The sequence below is a fragment of the Furipterus horrens genome, unplaced genomic scaffold (genome assembly GCF_987537825.1).
Source record: "Furipterus horrens unplaced genomic scaffold, mFurHor1.1.pri manual_scaffold_2, whole genome shotgun sequence".
In the NCBI taxonomy this organism is placed as follows: domain Eukaryota; kingdom Metazoa; phylum Chordata; class Mammalia; order Chiroptera; family Furipteridae; genus Furipterus; species Furipterus horrens.
Window position 1 is genome coordinate 116374942 of NW_028327172.1, and position 26285 is coordinate 116401226.

Genomic DNA, 26285 nt, shown 5'->3' on the forward strand with positions numbered 1-26285 from the left:
GATTTCTATGTAAGATAGGAAATATATAATAAACACTAGAAAAACATCTTTCTTAAATTTCAAAACCAGTATACCATCTTCAAGAAAATCCAGAAATTTTCTTTTCCAAATGATTGTGAATTGGCCAAGAGCCATAACATTATCTTTTATCCCTTAGGACTATGACACTGTAGGTATCAAATGCTTGCTGAGCGATTGAGGTAATATCATTAAATATTACTGAATATTGCAAATAACAACATGTCAAACGTTCTCCAGTTTATCATCTGAAAATATCACTCTTTTGCTATTGGATTTTTTTTTTTCTTCTTCAGATTTTACCATCTTCTCAGAAGATGACACAAATTTAAGATGCTGATTTTATTAAAGTACAATGGGAAAGACCCTTATTTAAAGTTAATTCAATGTGAAGCACATTCATGGGTATTGCATTTTAAAGCTATCATTTTAATTTACTCTCTCAAAATTGATAAACATGTCATATATTTTTACATTGGAGAGCCAACAAAATGATCTTAAGTGCAATTAAGTATAGAATATACGTTGTTTCTCACAAATGTTTTGGTTTTTCCAGGGGAAAATTTTTCTGTTCCACCCATGCATAGATTAATTTCAATCGTTACAAAAATTTGGTCTGAATGTAACTTAGCCTCACATTGCTTTGACACCAGGAATAATACAATGCAAACAAAGAAGGTACAAAAATGCTTGCCATGTAAGAAAATGTCGAGAACCCCTTGTCAGAACAATTGTCATTCTGTGGTTTCAGGGTATGAGCACCCCTGGAAGTGGAAGCAAGGCTAACAAGGTAGACCCCAACGCATTTCGTGGCAACGGCGGAGAGGGGGAAACCAACACTCCATGACCATGAGCCTCATGTCCCTGACACCTGCTGCTCAGTTTGAGAGCAAAAGCAGCCACAGCATGGCTAGAATGGGAAGCTGTTTTCTAGTCAGGCACACCCCTCATCCCAGAAGGGTGTGCCACATCAAAGGTAAGGTGATTCAAGGTCCTAGAATGTGTCTCTCTTTTCTACACTTAGGCTACTCGACAATTCTGGTGGATAAACACAGGGGTGCCATTCACAGTGTTTAACCACTGCTGAGGCACAGGCATTGCTTATTGAGACCAGGTGCCAGCACTGGAGCCAAAAGGGAGACGGTAGGCACCTTCTGCGGCAGCAGCACTCATGCTGGGATTACACACTTGTTAGGAAAGGAGGCGCCAAAGGGGTCAATTGGGCTTCAGGGTAACAATGGCCAAATCGTATGAAAATATTTCAATATTTTAACAACCCCACAGCCGTGCTAGCATCTACATGCTAAATACCAGCCCTAAAGAAGCATGTATTCTACCCCACCCCATTCATTCTTCCCTCCCTTCCTTCCTAACTTCCTTCATCTCTTCCTTCTCCCATCTTTCCCTCTATCCTTCCCTCTTTCACTCTCTTCCTTTTGCATTTTAAAATTTAGTTTCCGTAACACAATTTATTCCTATTTTTTTTTTCTTACCTTTGTGGTTTTTCTTTCCCAGCTTTTATTTTTGTGGATTCTGCAGTAAATGTTAGAGTCTCTCACAGCTCAGGCCTCAGCCATTTCCTCTCTTCAGTCTACTGTGACCCTAGTCAAATTTACCCATTCACAAGTTTCAAATACCCTCCATAGGGCAAACAGTTTCCAATGTGTATTCTAGACTCAGACTCCTTTTCTAAACTTTAGATCTCTATATGCAACTGTCCATCTGACCTATGTGCGAAGTACTGAATGTTCCATGGACACCTTGAATTTTGCTCTTTGAAACTGAACTGGCTGCTCTTCTCTTTTCATTTCAATTTCAGTTATTACAATTTTGAGAATTAGCAGGCATATCCTCAGAAGATTTCCAAAGAATATTTTCTGTTTAGTTGAACATATATTTCTATGAACATATATTACTATACACAAGGCCTTATGGTAGGCCCTGTAAGGGATTTGAAGACATAAATGTCAGTCCCTTGCCAGCAGTTTTATACTGCATTATAGATATAATTCAAGGAAGAATGTGAAATAAAATACAGAAGAGGGTTATAGCAAGTACTTTCTAGCATTTCTAGCATTAAAGCCACTTTAATGATATTCATTCAATCCTTCAAAGATTTTTATACAGTTTTTTTTTCTAACTTTTGGATAGGTGGTATTCAATAGTGTCTTATTACATATATATGTATATGCGTGTATATATGTATGTATATATATATATGTGTGTATATATATATATGTGGAAAATGTATGAATGAACAAGAAAAACAAAGCTGAAAAAAAAGTGGGAATGGAAGATAAAAAGGCCCACCAAAACACACAAATACACATCTTTTATAATTAAAGGAGGCAGTAAGACATTTTTTCCATTAATTTACTGTGTTAATCTGTTATATATTTCATTTGATAAGCAATTTTTCACTATGCACTTGGGGCAATCACTAACCCAGGTGTTTAAGATAAATTGGTAAGATATGATGCTATGTTCAAAATGTTATTCTCATTTCTATTTGGAAGAAGTTACTATCAGTAAAGTTCAAAATATTAGATTAAATAAAAGTTTTATATTTGGTAAAATATCCATTCATTTAACAAATAACCAGAGAGCACCTACATTGTGCTAGGGACTATTCTAGGGAATAGAGTAGAAAATGAAGCAAAATCCATGCCTCATGAAGTTTATATTCTGGGACAGCTCAGCTTAGCAATGTGCAAAGAGAAATGACAGGCGATAAATGCTATAGGAAAAATAAAAGAGCATAAGGAGATAAAGCGTGATGGGCTGCATTTCAGACAGGGTTGTCAGCAAAGACCTTTTGGATGTCTCTCAGGCAGATAAATAAGAAGGGCATGGATTGGTTATACCAAAGGGAGATTAGGAAGAATGGCAAATATGAAAAATACTGTCGAGATGCTTCCTGTGAAACAAAGCAGCTGTCTGTTACTACCTCTCATAATTCATTGATTAACATACAGCAATGACCTGCACATCCCCATATCCTAAGCCATCTAATTTGGCATGACATAGCATTGTACTGAAAAGACGATCTGTCTATAAATCAGTATTTGAACCAAAAGCAAAAAGCTGTTATAGGAAAGGGAATGAACCCAGAACTCTGACATGAGGTAGAGTTCCTTTTGTAGAAAATTTTCCTTCCTTCCCTCCTGCACAATGTGCGTTACCCTGCCTCCTAGTCCAAGTGCCAACCGCTTTTCACCTCCTGCCGGTACAAATGAAGAGCCAGTGTATGTCTGTCAGGATGCCTTTCTACATTGAGACATTCTGGATGCTTTCAAAAAAGTCTCAATCTGGTCTTCATGAAGAGGACCAACATGATCCCTCTTAGTCATTATCAAAACTTGGGAAATATGAGGTCTGTCTAGGATAGAGGCATATCTACCCCATTTGACCCTCAGAAAAAGATCAAAGATGTGGGCTTGGTTCTCAGGTTAATCAGGTGACAGAATATTTTAAGGAAGTGTGTATCGCAAGTATAATTTGCTACGATTACTTTTAAAAACTACCACTGGTCCATACAATTTGAAGTCTGACATCTTATGTACATTTAACGTCTTGTTAGGGGGACATTGCTGATTGCTCAAAGAAAACCTGCCCCATACCTAATCTAGTGGCTTGGTCTTTTTATACTTACTTCCTAGGTTTGAATAACATTCCTATTTGTACTGTAATTGATGATGAGAACTCATTGGGAACATTGTGGAATGTTGGCCAGTTCAACCACATGGAGAAGGATGAAATACCATCTGCCAAATGCAGTCACCCACCTAGTACTGCACCCTTGGAGAACCCAGTCAGAAGAGTCTCACCAGCCCCAAACAGTGTCAAAGTGCATCCCCCGCGGCCTCATTCTGGTGAGTGCCTCTCAGCTATGAAATATTTCCTGAGGCCTCCTGCAAACTATTGGGGAGTGGACAGGGTGGGATTTACATGACTGCTAAAATGGCTGCAGTAATTTTTAAATAGTCATGAAATTTTCTCAGTGGGAAATATGTTATTCATTATAAAAAATTTTCACTCATCTGATCTCAGTTTAGTAGTTCAAAAATATTAATAAATATTATAATTATTACTAATTATGTCCAAGACATATTTGGTGTGGCTCTAATCTCTAGTTCCTGCAAAAGTAGCCAAGAGATACCAAAATATTGATAGGGGAACTACTTCAGACAAAAAGTGAGTTGGGGAAATGCAATAGTCATGGAATTTCAAGCTTACATCTTCCCCACTGGATAGTAAAGTCCTTAAGGTCAAAGCTCTGAGTTTTTGCTCTTCTTGATATCTCCCCAGTTTCCAGCACAGTGCCTGGTCTTTCATAAACAATTCAACAAATTAATTAATTAATTAATATTTACTAAATTGAAATGAAGCAAGATTACTCAAAAGTACAGCGTAAATATTATAGTTAATGATAATGTATTGTATATTTGAAAATTAAGAGTTTAAGATATTATAATTTCTCATAAGGAAAAAATTTGTAACTATGTGAAGTGATGATGTTAACTAAATTTATTGTGATAATCATTTTGCAATATATACTTACATCAGATCATTATGTTGTACACCTTAAATTGATACAAGAAAGCACAGTAAGGTCAAATCCAAAGGTCAAGGTAAAATATAAAGAATTCTGGATGGTAAAAATGATATCCTGTTCTCTTTCTCCTACTTTATACAATAATATGCTATTACCAAATGTTTCAAGACACATGAAAATTATTTTGGTATAATATGGCAAAATATGTATCTTTCAAAAGATAAGAGGGATCATTAATAGAGTACTTACTATGCGATTCCATTCAAGGTCTTCATGCTTGCTGGCTCATTTCATCTTTTATTCAAGAGTTCCTATCCTGCCTTTTCACTAGCAATGAAGAATCAAAGCCCACTTATTTCACCTTCCTCTAGTGTCCCTTCTTATATTGTAAAACATAGGAACTTAAAAATTACACTTGCAAGAGCCCTTTGATGGAAATCAGGTGTTGCCATCTGGTAAAATTTATATTGCAGATGTGGGGCTAAGGTGATCTTTTTGGTTGATGTCTGCAATCAAGCATGACTAGAGACACGTTTTGTTTGTTTGTTTGTTTGTTTTTGCTACAATATCTCAGTGTTCAGATTCTGGATTTATAGGCGTCAAAAAGGTAAAGTCAGCAGATATGATGGCTTTGTGATCGCAGCAGAGATCCAGTACATAATCTAACTTCATGGATGTTGTGACGGCAATTAAAGGGGCCGTGACTTCCTGCCTCCCCTTCTTTCTGATTGTGATAAAGGCTGTGCCCCCCTTGGTGGGCCAGCTGCAAATTGTTCTGAAATGATTTGTGAAGGGTCAAAACCAGAGTTCACTGTTCTGACCCTTCCAATGATATTAGAAACAACAGATTGTACTATTTTTGCTAGAATAGCTAGAGTGGTTTCTGTTTCCCTCAAGAGTTCTCTTGACAGACTGTCATCCTTAACTTTGTTCTCCTTACTCTAAGTAATTCAGTTACTATTGGGTATATACACAAAATTTTTTCATCTTTAAAAAAATTGCTATAACTATGGCTTCAGTATAAAAGATAGCATCACTTAGAATATATCTTTAAGTTAATGCAAAGGAAAATAAAGCAAAGGTTTAAGTGGTTTTAGGATAACTTAGGGGGATTTAGATAGATGAGTATTAAGTGGATAGAGTTGAGAGATGGATGAAACAAGAAATGAAATAAAAAATGTAATTATAACTTAGCATATGTCTTTGCTTTCTCCACAGAGCAAACAACATACATACAGTCTCTGTAATTAGAGACAGTGACAGTTATATGGACAGGAACCAAAGAGAAAAGCATGTCTTACACTGAAATATGTACTTTTAAAAAGTTTATCCAGATCTAGAAAGCTCTTACAGTGTTTCTTTATATCATCTCCTGGCCATAGAATTCATTTTATAATATAAATTCACTTTTATTATGTTATTATAGTACAATTCTACCTGTAAGTTTTCTAATACTTATAAACAGGTCCCTGGGTTCATCAGATGTACGCCCATCTATTTCAGCAACTGATGTATATGGCATGTGATAGACATTTTTTTTTCAGTTTGATCTAAGTATATTTTTCCTCACTATCATTTCAGAGCCCTGTAGAAAAATCAAGGAGTGCTTCAAAACTTCCAGTGAGAATCCCTTAGTAATTAAAAAGGTAAAGAAACAACTATTTATAGCTACCTATTTAGCTTGACTTTTATCATTCCCTCTCCTTTCTTCTTTCCATACTTTTCTAAAAAGATACCACATTTCACAATATTTTTTACAACTTTATTTAAGTATAATTAACATGATATAAAATGCAAATACAGGGTAGGGCAAAGTAGGTTTACGGTTGTTTGGATGTAAAACAATACAATAATTAATAAATAATAATACAAAAATAAACTGTGCATTTCATGTACTTACAACTAGAAGCCTATTTTCACCTCACTCTGTACTTAAAGGGCACAATTTAATGACTTTTGAGAACTATATATCCACACCACAGGAGCCTCCACTGAAATCAAGGGAATAAATACATCTGTTACAACCAAAAGTTTTCTCATGACTCTGGTCCCCAACGGGCAAACATTTATCTCTGCCACTAAATATTTAGCATGCAATTTTTAGAATTTTATATACATGAAATCATATATTGACTTCTCCTTTTTAATCTGCTTTTTTTTTAACTTAGCATAATTATTTTAAGATTCATCTATGTTGTTATGTGCCAATAAAAAGGATAGTTCATTTTTTTTTATTGCTGAAGAACATTTCCACAATATTTTTATCCATTCACCTGTAGATAGACATTTAGCTTGTTTCCAATTTTTAACAAAGTTGATATGAACATTTGTGTAAAAGTCTTTGTATAGAGATAATTTTCTTCCCTTTTGGGTAAATATCTAGAAATGAAATGACTGGGTCTTACAGTAGGTATATGTTAAATTTTTTAAGAAACTACCAAACTGTTTTTTCAAAGTGGTTGTACCAGTTTGTATTCCTGCCAGCAGTATATAAGATTTTCCCTTCCTTCACATCCTGAGATATAGTCAGTATTTTTATTTTATTCAATCTAGTGGGTGTGTAGTGGTATCTCATTGTGGTTTAAATGTGCATTTCCCTAATGACTAATGAGGCTGACATGCTTTCATGTTCTTATTTGCCATCTATATATCTGTGTGTGGAACATGTATATTCAAATCTCTTGCCTACATTTTAAATCAATTTGTCTTTTTATTATGAAGTTGTAAAAGTTCTTTATATACTCTAGTTATAAGTCATTCATCACATATATATCTTGCAAATATTTTCTTCCAGTCTGAGTCTTCCTTTTTTGTAACTATATATTTTGAAGAAGCAAAATTTTATAATTTTGATAAATCCCAAATTTTTAATTCTTCTATTATAATTTCAAATGCACATGCTGTTTATCTCTCTATTGTACCTTTTTGCAATGGCTAACAACTCTAGTGCTATGTTGAATGGAACTGATGAGAGCAGACATCCTTGATTACCTAAATTGCCGGGGAAAGCATTCAGACTTTTATCATTAAGTATCATGTTAATTTACCTTATTTATAATGTCCTTTATATGATTGAGGAGATTCCTTTCTATTTCTAGTGTCCTGGGAGTTTTTCTTTTACATCAAAGATGGGGTTGGATTTTGCCAAATGCTTTTTCTGCATCTGTTTGAGATGATCCTATGGTTTTCCTTTTTTATTCTGTTAATAGGGTGAACTACGTTGGTCAACTTTCAAGTGTTAAACTACATAATATCCAAGGTTAAACTACCCTTGCATTTCTAGGAAAAACCCAACTTGGTCATGATGTGTTATCCTTTTTTATATAATTTCATAAGACATTGTTTAGCATTCTTATGTCTGTGTTCATGAGGAATAGTTGTTTGCAGTTTACCTGTAATGTCTTTTCTGGTTTTGGTATTAGCATAATACTGGCTTCATAGAATAAGTGGATAACTCCTTTTTAATATTCTGGGAAATTTTAAGTAGAAGTAGTATTATTTCTTCCTTAAAAATTTAGTAGAATTTGTCAGTGAAGCCATTAGGGCTGGAGTTTTCTTTGAGCAAAGATTTTAAACTATAAATTCAATTTCTTGTTTTCATAGATGTAGGCTATTCAGGTTATCCATTTCTTCTTTAGTGAGCTTTGGTAGATTATGTTTTTCAAGAAATTTGTCTATTTCATCTAAGTTGTTGTATAAAGTCATTCACAAAATATCCTTTTAATGATTATGTGATTTTTTTCTTGATTTATGTAGATAGAGGTTTATGAGTTTTTATTGATCTTCTTAAAGAATCAGCTTTTCATTTCATTGATGATCTCTATTGCTTTGTTTTCCTGTTTCTATTTCATTAATTTTGGCTTGTAGACATATTAGATGAAAACTTAGATCATTGATTTGAGACTTTTTTTACTGCCTTGCGAAACTTTATTATGTTGACTTCTCATTTTCATTCTGTTCAAGATACTTCCTAATTTCCTTTTTAATTTCTTCTTTTACACATGACTTACTTAAACTTGTTATTTAATTTCCAAATATTTGGGGATTTTGAAGATATCTTTATGTGCTTGATTTCCAATTTAATTTCACTGTGGCCAGTTTTCTTGAAACCTTAAATCCCACAACCATTGTTTATTATAAAGGTGAAGCCTGATCCTCATGATGGGTTTATCAGCAGGATTTCTGGGAGTGATCATTAGGGCCTCTGAGATTTTTAAATTCACAGTGATGGTGATCAGCTAACAGTAGGGTTTAGTCATACTGTGTGAGGATGTCCTTGATCTCCTTCTTGTAAATCTCATTTACCCATTTCTGGTAATAGAACACCAGGACTTTAGAGAACTGGCATAAATATGGGCCATGTGTCCACCACCTTCACAGACCATGGATATCTACACCAGCTAACTTCTCCTTACCCAGAATACTTTGAAACTTTAGAAAGTTATTGAGATTTGTTATAAGGCCCAGAATATGGTTGACCTTGACAAATTTTTCATGTGCTCATGAAAAAGAAAGTTCACTCTGTAGTTGGGTAGAATGTAACAACAGTAGTGATTGTTGGGGGAAGAAGGGTGGGTGCAGGTGGGGTGGGTGCAGGTAGAAGAAGTAATAGGGGAATTAATGTTGATGGAAAAAAATAAAAAGAAATAAAAAGAAAAAATAAATATAAATGTATTAAAATGTAAAAAGAAAGTCATCTTATGGAAGCAAAAAAAAAAAAAATAGGTCATAGTGGTTGATACTCTCATTCAAATCTTCTGTGGCCTTACTGATTTGCTCTCTACTTTTTCTGTCAATTATTGAGAGAGAGGTATTGAAATCTTTGACTATCATTGTAGATTTCTATATTTTTTTCATTTCATTCAGTTTTTTATCATGTCACTTAAAACTATTTTATTAGGAGTATAACTATTTAGGTTTATTATGTTCTCTCGATGAAATGACCCTTTAATAAATAAGTAGAATTATTATCTTCAACCCTGATAACATTCCTTAATTTAAAATTTGTTTTGTTATAGCATTGTTCAGGTTTTCTATTTCTTCTTGAATTCAATTTGGTAACATATTCTTTTTCTAAAAATTATTAATTTCATATAAACATTCAAATCTATCAACAATGTCATAAATCCTCATATTCTTTTAAAAATATCTGCCAGATCTGTTAGGTGTACTCTTTTACATGTTTTGTTAATTTATATCTTTTTCTTGATCAGTTTTGACAGAAGTTTTTCAATTTTATTGGCATATCAAAGAACTAATTTTTGTGTTTTTCTTCCTCTATGTTAATATTTCTTTTCTATTTTGTTTATTTTTATTATCTTTTTCTCTTTTCATTCACATATTTTTATTGTTCTTTGTCTAGCTTCTTTTATCTTTCTTGTATATATATTTTAAACCTATAAATTCTTCTCTGAGGATTGCTTTAGCTGCTTCCATAATTATTGCTATGTAACATTTTCAGTAGTATTAAGTTAACATTTTTTCTAATTAGCATTATAAATTTTTTTTAGTCACAGCTCAGATGCTGAATATTATGTATGAGAAATAATTTGTGGGAATCTGAAGCCCATGGTAAATGAATTTTATTCCAGGAGAATTTGTGTTTACTTTTATAAGAACCCAGAGGCCCTATAAGCCTAGATCAATTTATTTTTTTAAGGACTATTACATTTTTAGGTCACCTTTATTTTGAGAATATAGCCCTTGGGTGCCTCTTATACAGGTCCTGAAATTTAGGTCCTCTCTTTCAGGACCTTTAAGTCAAAAGAAAAGTTCCCTTTCTCAAGGATCAATGGCCACACACACACACACACACACACACACACACACAAAACATGGCTATTGCACTGGTTATACTTCAAGCTTCTTACTTTCTTTTCACTTTTGACCCATTAATCCCTATTTCGCTCACTCCTTGATTTTCTTTTTTTAATTTTAATCTGCTTTTTAGCTGTGTCCAATTAGAGAGTTAAACCAAACACACACACACACACACACACACACACACACCCACACACACACATATTGCTATTCCCCAAAACAAGAAGTCTACATAATAAACTTTAACAAAAGAATGCATCTAAGTACACTGCAGCTTTATTTTCAGTAAATGTCAACAGTTCAACATTGTTCAAGCAAGTTCGGTCATCACAGTCCCCAGTTGCTGACACATTCAGTCACTAGTTTCTGTGTGTCTATATACCACTCACTTCTGAAGGTTAAAATACCTTTCTTGGAATAGCCATACAGATCTATAACTCTTCTTGGACTTAAAGCTCCTACAGACTTTTTAAAGAATTATTTCAAACAGTATATTTTATCTCCCAAAACAAGAAAATAGACTTGCTATTTCTTTTTCCAACTAATCAAGGGAATTAAGTTTACCTTTCTGATTCTCCAGCTTTCAGCTGACATTTACAGAGCAAGGAGGCAGCAGTTCACTCTTTACAGATACACCATAAAACCACTCGGCTGTCTTTTCCAATCATAAAAGAGAAATCTACCCAACTCAATAGAAAATTTTATTATATTTCAGGAGTTGGTTTTTATATGAAGCAGCAATATAAATAAAAGTTATACATTAAACACTTAAAAATTACTATGTTGATGTTCAGCCAGGGGTTTAAAGTGGTTTCACAAAAGGTAAATAATGTATTACTATTTGTTCTGTCTCTGAATATAAATATTTGAAAATTAGATATCTAAGGGAAGATAAAACTAACCTCTTTTTGCTTTTATGTATGTTTCTCATTTAGCTACAATATTTCTCATTCATTTTACATTTAATTTTTATGCAAAATATAAGTGGATGCAAATGCATATTGATTATATTGTATCTTTGATTTAGGAAGAAATTGAAGTAAAAAATCCTCCCTCACCTCCAAAGGAGTGCTCTACTGCTGGATCTTGTTATTCAGAAGTGATGAGTACCAAGACCAATGTCAAAGAGAACACCATATGCATACCAAACTATCTGGATCAGGAAATCAAAGTAAGGGGCAGGTTTATTTAATCCATAAATTGGGTACAGAATGAACAAACAAACAAAAACATCACATCACTAAGCATCCTTACAAGTCTTTGGTTCTCTTTTGACAACTTAATTAATTAAAACCACTTAGCCTAAAATCTAAGGCCTGATCCTATTTTCATTTGTAGTCTTACTTCTCCCTGGAATCCTATCACTGCTAAAAAAAAAATTAAAAATTAAAAATAAAAAACAGTATTTGGCTTAGACATAATGAAAAGCTTGGCATTTGCCAAACAACATTGTCCCTGTGTCTTTCTTTATCATCTTCCTAATGCTTGGGAGACACTATCTCTGTCTAGGGTTAAATTAGTTATATAAATAGTAATATGTCATATCAGACTACTGAATGTTTCTCTCCAGCTACAGTTATTTCTGAGAATGACATATTAAGAATAAACCAATCAGCTAATATTTGTTATCTGCCATTCTTTGTTTACCTTCTTTAGATCCTTTTGGAAACCTCCACTTTTTCTCATTTTAAGACCAGCTACAATGAATTAAGGGTCAAAATACTGTAATGATGACTCTGATAGAATTTTAAAATAAGTATTAGTAGTATCAGTTGCAAATAACAGAGCATGTTGTAAGGGTTGTTAATGAATAATCCTGATAAGGAACAGTGTTAAAGTGTCACTGGGTATAATACTTAATGTTGAAGACAAAATTGGGAAAGAGAATAAGAAGAAAGGAGGGCAAGAAGGGAGAATATCTACAGATATGGTTTGTGTTTATACATGATTTCCTGATGATCTGGCTAAAGCTTTATATTACAGAGACTCCAGAATCATTGTCCACCTCATTCCATCCCTGAGCACTTTTCCCCTGCTAGGAATTCTCTTCTCTTTAATCCTTTCAGTGGTCACCTTCCTCTCATTAAGGTTTCAGGTTAAATACCACTTACTCAGAAGTACTTTCTCTGACCACTCAACCTAAGGCACCTACCCACTCACTCTCCATCCCATTACCCTTTGTTATTTTTTTCATAAATCATGTCATATCTTATATGTTCATATTTAGTTATTTTTTCAATGTTGTCTCTGTCTCTCCACCTCACTCACACTAAAATTTAAGTCTTATAAGATCTCATACTTGTCTATCTTGATTATTGCTTTATCTTCACTGCCTGAATAAATGCTAGGCACCTACCTTGTTCAAAACGATTCCTCAGCACTCATCACTTTGTTTCAAAAAATATTAGCTGACACAAACAGCATGGAATTTTAGCAAATAATTGTTTACTATTTGTTAAATAAATTAAAGGGGAAGAAGTAAAGGAAGAAAACAGGTCGTTAAAAATTTTGGCTTGTATAAAAGAGTCCTAAAGATAGAGCTCATCTTGGTGGTATCACATCCTTCCATGCATTCTACAAAACATCTGAACATATTCCAATTTCCTTCTCTTCAGGCAGGTAACTCTGAATGGGTTCTGAAATCAAGATATGTTTGCACTGGGGTGTATATGAAAAAGTATGCAGTTTCACAATTATTACTTTAAATGAAAACAGACTTCTGTGTCTATTAGGATGCTGTTTTTAGCAATCCTCCTAAAGAGCTTTAATTTATAGAAATATTGGGTTGGGCAAAAAGTTTGTTCAGTTTCCTGTTTTCAGCAATAACTTTATGGAGCAATGTACTCCACTATTTTGTTCCACTACCTTCCGCCATCTTTCAGGCAACTTCATTTTGCCATCTTCCCAAAACTTTTTTATCTTTTTGAGCAGAGAACTGTTCTAGGTGCCTTTTGCATTCTTCCAGGGAATTGAAATTCTTTCCATTAAGAGAATTTTGTCAAGACCAAAATAAATGGAAATCCAAAAGTGCAATGTCTGGTAAATACGGTGGATGAATCAGAACTTCCCAGTCAAGCTGTAACAGTTTTTGCCTGGTCATAAAAGAAATATGTGGTCTTGCATTATCCTGATGGAAGATTTTTCATTTTCTGTTGACTAATTCCAGATGCTTTTTGTCAAATGCTGCTTTCTGTTGGTCTAATTGGGAGCAGTGCTTGTTGGAATTAATCACCTGAGTTTCCGGAAAAAGCTCAAAATAGAGGACTCCCTTCCAATCCACCATATACACAATGTCACCTTCTTTGGATGAAGACCAGCCTTCGGTGTGGTTGGTGGTGGTTCATTTTGCTTTCCTCATGATCTTTTCCATTCCACATTATTGTAAAGTATCCATCCACTTTACATTGCCCATCACAATTTGTTTTTAAAACAGAATGCTTTCATTATGTTTAAGTAGAGAATTACTTGTGGAAATATGGTCAAGACTTTTTTCGCTTAACTTACGTGGAGCCCAAACATCAAAGCAATTAACATAACCAAGCTGGTGCAAATGATTTTCAGTGCTTGATTTGGATATTATTATGTAGGCTATCTCCTGTGTAGTATAACATTGATTGTTCTCAATTAATGTCTGGATTTAATTGTGGTCAACTTCAACTGATCTACCTGACCATGGAGCAAAGTCCAGTGAGAAATCTCCAGCAGAAAACTTCACGAACCACTTTTGACACATTTGATCAGTCACAGCACCTTCTCCATACACTGCACAAATCTTATTTTGCATTTCATTTGTTTTTACCTTTCTTGAAATAACGAAGCATAATATGCTGAAAATGTTGATTATTTTTCCATCTTCAATATTAATGTCTATATAAAAATTTACCAATTTTGATAAATTCCTTTTAAAACGCATACTTATATGACAGCTGTTACAATATAATCTAACAAAATTGTTTAAAATGAAGTTAAAGACAACTAAGCGCTACTAGAGCCATCATATGGAGAAAATGAACAAATTTTGTTCCTTCATTCACAGAGTTTATGAAAGGGATTGTACAGGTGTTGTAAGATCAGATAGGAGGAGGATTTTGAAGGTTAGAAAGAAACCTAAAAAATATTAAGATATAATTAGGAAATAAAGAGAAGTATGGAAAAGGTCATTCTCAGCCAAGAGAACTTCTGTCTAGAGGTTAAGAAGTGAGAACATTGTCTACTCAAGGAACTAAAAGCAATTAGTATGGCTGTTGCAGAGAATGCAGGGAGAATGTTGCCAGAGATGGGGTTGGGGATTAAGCAGAGACCAGATAATGAAGTACTTTATAAGCTGTATTGAGGTGTTCAGATTTCATCACAAAGGCTGTGGGAAGTCAGTGAAGAATGTTCAGCAGTGATACTGAATTATGTTTAAGTACAAGAATTACATGATCGAAGTTGTACTTTAGAAAAATTACTCTAGATACAATATGCAGAATTAATTTGGGAGAAGGAAGCAAAATCGCAGGCAAGGTATTCTGCTTCCAAAGTGGATAGATTAAGTTCAAGACTGAGCTTTCTACTGTAAACAACCATATAACTGGAAAAGTTGTATAAAGAAACTTTTTTTCAGGCATTGGGCAACATACAGTACAAATACATGACCATTGAGGAAAAGAAAAGTGAAACCCAAACAGAGTAACAGCTTCACCAGATAGAGAAAACAGAGTCTAGGTTTTAGGGATGCTGAAGTGGCTGGAATTTGCAAATTAAAATCCTGAAGAAGAGGAATCTGTGGAGAGAATGAGCTCCAAAAGTCTGTAAAGGGCTTCATGAGTCTTTAGTCTGATATAAGCTGCACGTGAGTGGGTGAGATTCTGAGACCTGGAGGAAAGAGTTAATGGGAAGCAGCATGTTGCTTAGAGATGCTGGACTTCTGATATGCCAGACTGAAAAGACCTTGATGAACATATCAGGAATTTAGTTGAGAACTCCAGAAAGGTCAAACCTTAAAAAAAGAGTAGGGTACTCTAGCCCCAGAGTAGGGGTTACTCTAGACCTACACTCCAAATCATAAAATTAAGTTTCAACAAATCAAACTCTCCTGCCAATATATTTACTACCTTCCAAAACAAAACTCAATGATAAGAAAGCAGGAGGTTTCCTAGGAGGACATATCTTCTTCTGACCAAAAGGATAATCATATTTTCTCAAAGTTGATCAGTGAGTGATCTATGAGTTAAAGATGCTGGCATAATGTACAATCACCATACTGGTGAAACTACCATTAGAGCAGAGAGGACTAAAGAATACCAAAGGATTCTTTTTTCTACTTTTCTCATGGCCGTTGATTTCTTGTGAAATTAGAAGCAAATTTAACTTACTGTCTTCAGGATATGGCATTATTGAGGACAAGAATCTTAATAATATAACAAAGCTCAATACAGGGCAGTGGATTTTTCTGCCCTTTAATTCCAATTCTATATCTTCAGCATCTAGATCAATGCTAGACATAAATATTTGTTGAAATAAAACTATTCTAATAAAAGATTTCAGGTAGAGATACTAGGAAAAAAGATGATCCAGTAACATAAGAAAGAATTGATGATGGTTTAGACTAGGTCAAGGCTGTGTCAATAGAGAGAAATGGAGAGATTTGAGAAATATTTACAAGGAAGTGTTTACTGAACCTGTTTTCTGGCAGTATATTGTAGAAAAAGGCAAGGGAGTTGTAAGGACGAATCCCAGCTTCTGGCTTGAACATACATATTGAATATATGTTGGTGCTGTCCACTGAAACAGGGGAACCTGGTGCAGGTGTTAGGAAGAGAAAGATGGAGGTTTAGTTTTTAGATATTTTGTTTCAAAGTAACTATAGAATATCTAAGCAAATACATCTGGTAGGCTGATGGTTATATAGGACTGAAGTTCAGGAGACAGGTATAAGTTTCGGATATGTCTACATTCCAACAGCAGATGAAGTTTAGGATCAAACTGGAAACATCATTACATGTGCTTACTACTTTGCACTTTAATGCTTATTATAGTCCATTTTTAAAAAGATTTTATTTATTACTTCCACAGAGATGGGAAAGGAGGAAGAAAGAGAGAGAGAGGAAGATGATGTATGAGAGAAACAGTGATTGATTGCCTCTCTCACACCCCCAACTGGGGACCTGGCCCACAACGCAGGCATGTGCCCTGACTGGGAATCAAACCAGCAACCTTTTGGTCTGCAGGCCAATGCTCAATCCATTGAGCCACACCAGCCAGAGCTAGACAATTTTTATTAGAATTAATTATTCATATATTTATCTCATCATTCACATTTTAGCCCTTAGCGTCAGATAAAAATTTTGGAAGAAGGATTCTGATTGACAAAAGGGAATTAGATTCCTATCCCATTGGGTCAATCACTGTGTTTAGAGAACTGAGAAACAATGATGAATCCAGCCAGGTTCACTCACTATAGAAAGCAGCAGTACTGATGGGGGGACCATTCTACATCCCCATTAGAACCCCATGGTACAGAAGGAAAGGATCCATTTCCTAAGAGAACAACAACAACAAAAACATGAATGATTCCTCCAGATGATGTCGGTACTGAATAGACAAAATAAGAAAACCACGGACTTCTGGCCAAGATGGAGGTGTAGACAGATATGCTGCATCTCCCTCTACAACTAAGAAGGAATACAACTACCTCAAAACTAGAAACAACCAGGAGTTCCAGAAAACCAAACTACATGGAAGTCCAGTAAACAAAGATATAAAGAAGAAATACTCATCCAGACAGGTAGGAGGGGTGGAGCCAGGGCAGAGAGGATACGGTGTGTTGGTGGCAGCAGCAGCAGGCTTGCAGAAAGTGCAGTCACAAGTTTTAAAAAGTTGGGAGGTACACCTGGGGAGTGCTCCTAGCTCCTCATTAGGCTCCACAGCTCACAGTCCCAGCACCAGGGAAAATCAAGCCTCATTGCTTCTGACTGTGCAGACCAGTGCGGGTTGGGGTGGAGGCAGAAACTGCTGGTCTCCGAGCAGAGTTCACTTAGTTAAAGGGCCCCCACGGTTCTAGGACGTCAGCAGACCCCACCCACTCTGGGAATGACGGCCACTGCAGCAACTAGAGAGGTGCCAGTCCAGTGTGGTAGTGGGAGAGGTGCCTGGAAAAGGGGCAAGTGCTGGGAAGGCAGCAGTGTTCCCTCTCAGACCCCTCCCCCACAACGTGGTGGAACAGGTTGCCCTGCACTGACAAATCCCTAAGGCTCTGCCCCTTACAATGTAACAGGAGCAACAGCTCTACCTGGGAGGCAGAGGCAAACAAACACAGGAGCCTGTCAGAATGAAGAGAGAGAGAAATATGGCCCAAAAGGGGAAACGGATCAAGGTTCCAGTGGGAGAACTAAGCGATGAGGAGATAGCCAACCTCACAGATGAGGAGATAGACAACCTAACAAATGCAGAATTCAAAACACTGGTGATAAAGATGCTCACAGGCTTGACAGATATGCTTGAGTTCGGCAAACACATAAGGGAAGAAGTGAAAGCTATGTATGCTACGTGAAACGAAGGAAAATCCACACAAAACCAATGGTGAAGGGAAGGAAACCGGGGTTCAAATCAATGCTTTGGAACATAAGGAAGAAAAATACAATCAACCAGTGCAGAATGAGGAAGCAAGATTTTTAAAAATGAGGAAAACTTCCCAAATTTTGTGAAGGAGATGGACATACAGGTCCGTGAAGCACAGAGGGCCCCAGGTGAGCTGGACCCAGAGGGGACCACACCAGGTCACATCATGATTGAGATGCCAAAGGTGAAAGATAAAGACAGAGTCCTGGGGGCAGCAAGAGAGAGGTGGAGAGTTGCCTGCAGGGGGGTGCCTATAGGACTATCAGCTAATTTCTCAGAGGACACTTTGCAGGCATGAAGGGACTGGCAAGCAGTATTCGATGTGATGAAATGCAACCTGCAACCAGGGTTAGTCTATCCAGCAAAGCTATCATTTGGAATGGAAGGGCAGATGAAGTGCTTCCCAGACAAGTTAAAGCTAAACCAGTTCATCATCACCAAGCCATTATTACATGAAATGTCACAGGGACTTAAGAAAAAGAAGATCAAACACTAAAATGACAACAAACTCACAACTATCAACTAAAAAATAAAAACAAAATCCAACTAAGCAAACCTGAATAGGAACAGAATCATAGGTATGGGGGTCATTTAGAGGGTTATCAGCTTGGAGGGGGAGAAATGGGGAGATAGTGCAGGGATTAAGAAGCATACTTGTTTGGTAAAAAATAGACAGGGGGAAGTTAAGAATAATATAGGAAAGAGTGAAGCCAAAGAACTTACATGCATGACTCATGGACATGAACTAAGGGGGGTGGGATTGCTGGAGGGAAGGGGAGTACTGGGCTGAGGGGAGCAAAGGGGAAAAAATTGGAACTACTGTAACACCATAAGCAATAAAATATACTTAAAAAAAAATAAGGAAAGCCACATCGCCTAAACTAAACTATGACTATTTGTATTGAAGATGTTTATCAAAGATTCCACTGGCTCCCAACCTAAAATCCTAATTGATGTAATTGAGTACTGTGTACAGAGTGACACTTGGCAAGCTGAGACTGTGGAGAAAGTAAAGGGAATTTATAAGCCTTGCACTGTTTATTTGCTCACCATGTGACTCTAATATTCCCTGTCAGATTCTGGCAAAGCTCTGTAACATTTTACGTACTGACTCTCTGGCAGAAGTTCTACAGTGGCTGCTTCATGCAAGTTCAAAAGGTGAGATTTACACAAAGCATGTTTCTACCTGTGGTATGGGTGGCAGTAGCACAGCCTTCCAAGTTCCAGATTCTAACAGCTCTGCCAATTCACCACGAAAGCCATCAATGCAGTCATCTCCTAGCTTCCTTTACACCCTTCTTCGCCTGTTCCACGAAAACATATACCAGTCTTAATGGGACAACCATAAAAAGCATAGAGCAGCTATCCTCTCCTCAAGCCTAGCTGGTCATCAGACTGACTGAGGCCAAACTTCCGAGGTGGGTGGGACCTGAGAATCCACATTTCTGACAAGCTCCCAGATGAGGCTGATAATTATGCTGGTCTGGGGACAACTCTTTGAAAACCATAATCAAAGTTAGGAAATACCAATATTCCAGTAACAGACTAATGTTTTAAGTGGGAGCATTTTGGAAATAGTTCCTTACCACAGGAATTCGAGACTACTTGGCAGGCAATTGAAAAGCATTTTGGGGTAAATATAACTTAAAATAAAATTATACAAGAAATAAGTGCATATTGTGGGGCTGGAGGGTAAAGAACCAAAATAAATAAATAAATAAATGAATAATAATAATAAAAATTATCACAGATACCATTTTCCTGTATATCTTTATAGATATGCTTGTAGCTATTATTTAACTATCAGCCTGTATTTAATGAGATCCTATTGTACTTATTTTTTTAAATTTATTTTTGAGAGAGAAAGGAAGTGAAAGAGAGAAATATTAATTTATTGTTCCACTCACGTATGCATTCATTGGTTGTTTCTTGCATGTGCCCTGACCAGGGATCAAAACTGCAACCCTGGCATATCAGGGCTATCCTGAGCTACCCAGCTAGGGCTGTACCTATTATTTTTTATAGGTAAACTTTTTTCCTTTGGGCAGTTGTCTGTAAGGCTGAGTTTTGCACTCAGTATTTGAAAACTATCCCACTGCCATTCATGTACAAGTACCTCAATGAGTTAACTGCTCTGGGCACTCTATAATATCACAGGTCAACAGCAGCTAGGTTGTTGTGAAGCAACTTGTTTGCAGAAACCATGACTCACACATAGGTGCCTACCCAGAAAACAGATTACCAGTCTTTTACACTGGGGTGCTGGATAAAAAGAACTAATTCAGTGTTTCTAGAAAATGATAATTACAACCTTCATGTCCTTCCCACCCCTTTTGTTAAATCAGAAAAAGAGTGGGTCTCAGCTTTGATTCATGCTGAGCTGGCTGAGGTAAACTTGTTGGCTCTCTCTGGAAGAAGCATATCAGCAGAACTAGCAGCAGTGACTGGGAAGCCAACCAAAGTTAAACCACCCTCAGATCCACCCATGAAATCAAAAGTGCCGACCAGATCTAGAGAAGGACATCAGCTGACCAGGTAATTAGGAACAACGGCCACCCAGGGGGCATATGGTACATAAAGACTTGAGTTCTCTTTTCATTATCTTTCAAAACACTAAACATGCTGAGGTCTTAATTCCTCTTTATTTAATAAATGACAACAATGTGTATTTCTTTTTTTGTTTTTTGTTTTCATTTTCATAAATGTAGTGAGAATCATTCTAAATTCTATTTTTTCAGAGCAATTTTGCAGGGGATATGTCTTCCTTACCCAACAACCTTTCTTTTTTTTTTTTTAATATGTTTTATTGATTATGCTGTTACAGTTGTCCCCATTTCTTTTCCCTTTGCTCCCCTCCACTAGTGACCCCCCTCCCTCCAGTTGTCCCCCCTTTAGTCCATGCCCATTGGTTGTGCACATAGTTCTTCTCATCATCTTCCTGTTTACTCCACTCCTTCCTACTACGCTTCTTAATTCCTGTACCATCTCCCTTCTTTTCCCCCCTTCCTCCTCCCCACTGACCTCCCCCCTATATGTTCCCCATACCTATAATTCTTTTTCCATTCTTGTTGCCAACTTAGTTTGCCTTTGTTTTGATTTCCTAGCTTCTGTTGTTGGTTGTTGTGATACAGTTTTCATTTTAATGTTCATAGTTTTGATCCTTCTTCTTCTAAACAAGTCCCTTTAACATCTCATATTATGGTGGTTTGGCTCTAATGAACTCTTTCAGTTTAACTTTGTCCTGGAAGCATTTTCTCTTCCCTTCTATTCTGAATGACAGCTTCGCTGGATAGAGTAATTGTGGTTGTAGATTTTTGCTTTTCATTACTTTGAATATTTCTTGCCAGTCCCTTCTTGCCTGCAGGGTCTCCTTTGAGAAATCAGCTGATAGTCTAATTGGGAACCCTTTGTACATGGTTCTTTTCTTCTCTCTTGCTGCTTTTAAGATTCTCTCTTTATCTTTAATTTTTGACATTTTGATTATAATGTGTCTTGGTGTGGTTCTCCCTGGGTCCAGTTTTTTTTTTAACTCTCTGTGCTTCCTGGACCTGTAAGTCTATTTCCTTCCCCAAGTTTGGGAAGTTCTGCTTCATTATCTTTTCACATAATTTTTCAATTTCTAGTTCTTCTTCTTCATCTTCTGGCAACCCTATAATTCGGATGTTCACTATCTTATAGTTGTCCCAGGGGTTTCTGAGCTTCTCATTTTCCTCAATTTTTGTTTCCTCTTTCTACACTGGTTGACTGTTTATTCCTTCCGTATGTTCCAATTTGTTGATTTGATCCCTGGTTTTCCTTCCCTCACCACTTTTTCATATGTGTTTTCGTTCATTTCAGCAGGACTAGCCTTCCTTCCTTCCCCATCTTGATTAAGTCCCGCTGTTATTTCTGTAAGCTGTCTTATAACTATAGCTCTGAACTGAGCCTCAGAAAGTTTATCTATTTGTTTGTCCATTAACTCATGTATTTGCTTTCTGGTCAGCTGTATGATTGGGATCTCTATCATTATCCCTGCCATCCTGGTTGTTTTTTGCTTCCTGGGCAGGGCTGTCACACCTCCTATGCTACAGGGGGTGGAGCCCCATGCACTCGTCACTACCAGGTGACCCTTCTCACCATGCTATGGAGTTTTGTGTGTGGGTGGGAGTCCAAGATGAATTCCTGCCGTTCACTTCCTGCTGAGAGACTGGGAGCCTCCTCCTCTGTCCCCACACCCTCTGGGCCTCATAGTCCAAGGCAATGGGGGTCTGCCTTCCATGATGTTGGAATCATGAGCTGACGGGTTTTGTCTGTAGCTAGGGGTGGTCCCCAGGTGTTTCTCGCCTCCCCTTAAATATGGGTGTCTGTGCTTACTGAAGTCCAGCCGCCAGTTGCCACTGCTGCTGCTGCAGCCAGCACAGCTTGACCTCTCTGCCCCAGCTTCGCCCCTCCTACCTGTCTGGACGAGCACCACTTGTTTATAACTTTATACGTTGGACTTCCATATAGCTTTATTTTCTGGAACTTCTTGTTATTTCTGGTTTTGTGGTAGTCGTAGTCCTTCTTAGTTGTGGAGGGAGACAGAGTGTGTCAGTCTAGGCTTCCATCTTGGCCAGAAGTCCACAATCTTTCTTTTTGAGGAAACTTCCCTTTCCAGTAAGGGCAAAGCAAGAGTAGCCACCCAGAAATCTAAGAAAATATAGTGGGGATTTTGTTTGTTTTTTTGTTTTAGTTTACCTAAAAATAACAGCTATAAAGGATATCCAAATTGTATTGTTATTGTATATTTTATTAAATGTGCATCATAGAGGTATCACTTTTTTTGTATAGAACAATGCAAAATTAAGATAAATTGCTTCACTTAATTATCTTTGACATACTTCTGGGGGTTGTCAGATGGAAAAATAACTATTAAGAAAATTGGAAATACTGCAGTAAAAATTCTTTCTAAACCTTGTAATTTCAATGACAGAAGAAAATGTATATTTATGTATAACATCATGGTGAAAGGATGTGGTGAGATGTTATTTAAGTTAAAAGTTGAGTAACACTTAAATTCAGAGGTAATAATATTCAAAACACACAACAGATCACTTTAAAAATCATTAATAGGAGAATTTTGTAGCATTGCAACTTGTCTCCACCTTAAAGTTTCCATAAAATTAGAAACTGGGAGATAGGGGCCATCTCTCTACCTTAGTGAGTATGATGTACTGTTTAGATATTTACTCAAAGTCAGAAGAATTTTTCATTGGAAAATACATTTAATACTGTCTACTTTGAAAAACAAAGAATTATAATAGCATATTTAAGACACATATACTTAGCTTATATGATAATAATGCAGTCTATAGGAAATACTTGTTTGTATCTGTGAATTTCATTTTCTCTTTCTCTAATTGATTCAGAGTGTCAAGTCAAGGATCTGAAGAAAGTAAGGAAGTACCAAAAGGTTAAGTACAGTTTGTGATAATTACTGAGTTGTTATAAGGAAACCAGTTAAGTATCTAACTAGTTAGGGACACATATATTAAGGAGCCATGGTTTTAAATGCAGTAAAATACAATAGTGATTTCCAGCTACTCTAAGGGGCATTATCTGCTGAATCTCTCACAGAGATAAATTTGATTTAAATTTAACTTTGTATTGAAAAGTAAAGTGACTCATTAGGGACAGGCACTCTTTGAGAAGCAAGACAGAAGGACACAGGGAGCTACAGGTTCGATCATGCCAATCCAGTGACAGGAAAAGCCCTGCATTGACTTAACGACCATACAATGATCTCGGAGTTTTGGTTCTTCACAGCTTAACTGTCATGGAGCCAAATGATTTTCCCTAGAAACAAAGTGAACCAGAGAAAACAATAAAATGGCAATCAGCCAGCAGATGCCCCATGAGACAGCTGAAATTCAAGACAGAGGAGCAATTTTGTGTCCCTTCTATAAACCAAGCCCAAGCCCAAGCCCAAGCCCCAGCCTATGATTTGGGCCAAGAAGAATCAAGAATTGTATAAAGTCCTATGTTGGTCCCATATAGCATAACTGAATCATCACTGTGGGATTGGTAACTCCTAGCCTTAAAACAAGCACAGCAACGATGACTATAGAGTAATGGCTATGAAGTATGTCTACTAGTTTCAAACAAAAGTCTACCTTATTATTTCTACAAGTTCAACTTAAACGAGGAATGACATAGTAATCAACTAAGAGTTCCTGGTGGTCACTCTAGGTCCCAGCAGGCTCTGCTGGAGTTAACCAACCCAAAAGGGGCTCTATCTTCTAAGAGGCAAGAGCAAGTGTAATTTAGAAATTAGAAAGTACCACCTTATTGTGACACTCCAAGGACTGTCTATTTTATCTGTCTTCTTCTCCAAACTTTTCACCCCAGGACTGCAAAATCCTGATGGTGATGTTTTTATTACTCAACTTTATGTCTTACCTGTTCACCACCAATCTATTTTGCCCTGTCTAAATATTTGAACAATTTTTGTGTAAGAATCCCCAAGTCATACCCCTCTGTCTCCAGTGTTGATATTAGCATCTCCTCAAATCCTTATTCCTCCTTGGATGTGACCATGTAGGCCTTGGGAAGGTCTCATGAGTACAAATAACTCATTTTAACCTACTTGTCTATTTATTTTTTGTGTATCATGACCATAGATCCTTCTTCTTTCTCTTACTGGTCCCATCATGCCCATCACCAGTCCTAATTCATTTCTACCAAATAATGTTTGAATCTAAGAGTAAAGGACATATCTACATGTTATAGAATAAAGAGCTCATTAAAGATGAGCAGATAATATGAAAGATCAGAATAGATTATTTTACTAATTTTGGGTGTATTTTGTTCATCTAAACTTCATATCATTTTTTTCTTTGTTATTTGCTACTAAAACATAGCTGAAGCTATACTTGATGTCTCAATTAGGGTCTTATTTAGAGATTTTTTTTTGTTTTTGTTTTTTCTATTTCAGAGGCTGAGCACAAGCCTCCAATGGTTATAAGAAGAAATAAGATGACAATACCTGTTGCAGAATATTTCAGCAAACCAAAGTCTCCTCCCAGGCCTAAAACTCAGGAGAGCATATCTACAAAACCAATGTCAGCAAAGTGTATACAGCACGGATACACTCTCTCTCCCCCCAAAACATTTTCTCCTTTAACATACCAAAGGTAGAAATTCTAGGCTGGGCAAATTCTTTAACAAACATGACCTTCACTCTGTTATAACATCAGATTACTATTTTAAAAATATTTTGGTAACAAGGAATCAATAGCTCCTCTATCTGGTGGCACATGTAAATCTCAAAGCACCTGCATATAATGCTGCTAACCAAATATTATTGGAGACAGTATTTCTATTTGTAGTTAATTTTAACACCATATATAAAAAATAATGTTTATTTATATACTACACTTATAATCTTGCATTGTTAGTATTATTACATAATTATAGGGCCCTGATACTAGAAAAATTATCCATATCAGAATTGAGCAAGTTATAATTCAACACCTGCTAGAACTCTGACAGAGAATGTTTACATCTGAGCTAATTTTCACAATCTGTGGTGTCATAATATTGTTGGGACATTATGAAAAATGCTTACCTCTCTCCAAAAAAGAAAAGCTACAAAAATTATCCCTAACTTATGAGCCAGAAAGAAATTAGTTTCCACTCATTATTAATTGTGAATGATATAACTAATTTCCTAATATTGAACATTTTATATTTTTAAAATAAAACACTGTTGGGTCATGGCTATCATCCTGTCAGTGTACTACTGTATTCTATCTTCCAATTAGCCAGTCTTTTATTTAGAATATTTGCTTGCTATTCAAAAGAGATACTATAAATCATGAGTGTTTGTGTGTGTACATGCATGCATATGTGCAATATTAATAATTCACATCAAGCTTACTGTCTGTTAGGAATCACTCTAAACAATTTTGATATAGTAACATTTAATTTTCAAAATAACTATTTGAGGTAGCTACTCTTCTTAGTCTCTCTTTTTTTTTTTTTTAATAAGAAAACTGAGGAGCAGAGAGTTCTACTCATTGGGGTGGGATATACAGTAGAACCAAACATCATCTTTCAAATACAATAGAAGTTTATATCTCACCCAAGAGTCCAAAGAGTATGTTTTAGGTCAGCAGATGCTTCTGCTTGTTGCTGAGCCAGAGGTCTGAGATCCTTCCATCTTCTGGCTCAACCATCACCTAGGGTTTCCCCGTCAACTGCATCCTGCTGGCAAAAGAGGAAAAGGAGAGTGGAGGAAAGTGCTAATTTCTTACAGCTGCTGTAATAAATG

At 36.2% G+C, this 26285-nt stretch overlaps 2 protein-coding genes across 2 annotated transcripts in view; one reads left to right on the forward strand and one right to left on the reverse strand.

Annotated features, from left to right (window-relative positions):
• Positions 1–867: 867 nt before the first annotated feature.
• On the forward strand, positions 868–25278 carry CUNH4orf17 (chromosome unknown C4orf17 homolog). Its single transcript, XM_090267957.1, has 8 exons — positions 868–994; positions 3678–3890; positions 6155–6219; positions 11421–11564; positions 19072–19153; positions 20341–20530; positions 23383–23426; positions 24948–25278. Exons 1-8 carry the CDS (start codon positions 868–870, stop codon positions 25148–25150), a joined length of 1068 nt encoding a protein of 355 aa, XP_090124083.1. The 3' UTR covers positions 25151–25278.
• Positions 25279–26077: 799 nt separating this feature from the next.
• The window catches only part of TRMT10A (tRNA methyltransferase 10A), a 31501-nt gene continuing 31293 nt past the window's right edge, over positions 26078–26285 (reverse strand). The window contains exon 8 of the mRNA XM_090267965.1: positions 26078–26218. Within this exon, the coding sequence (XP_090124091.1) occupies positions 26183–26218 (36 nt within the window). The 3' untranslated portion in view covers positions 26078–26182. The remainder of the gene's footprint in view (positions 26219–26285) is intronic.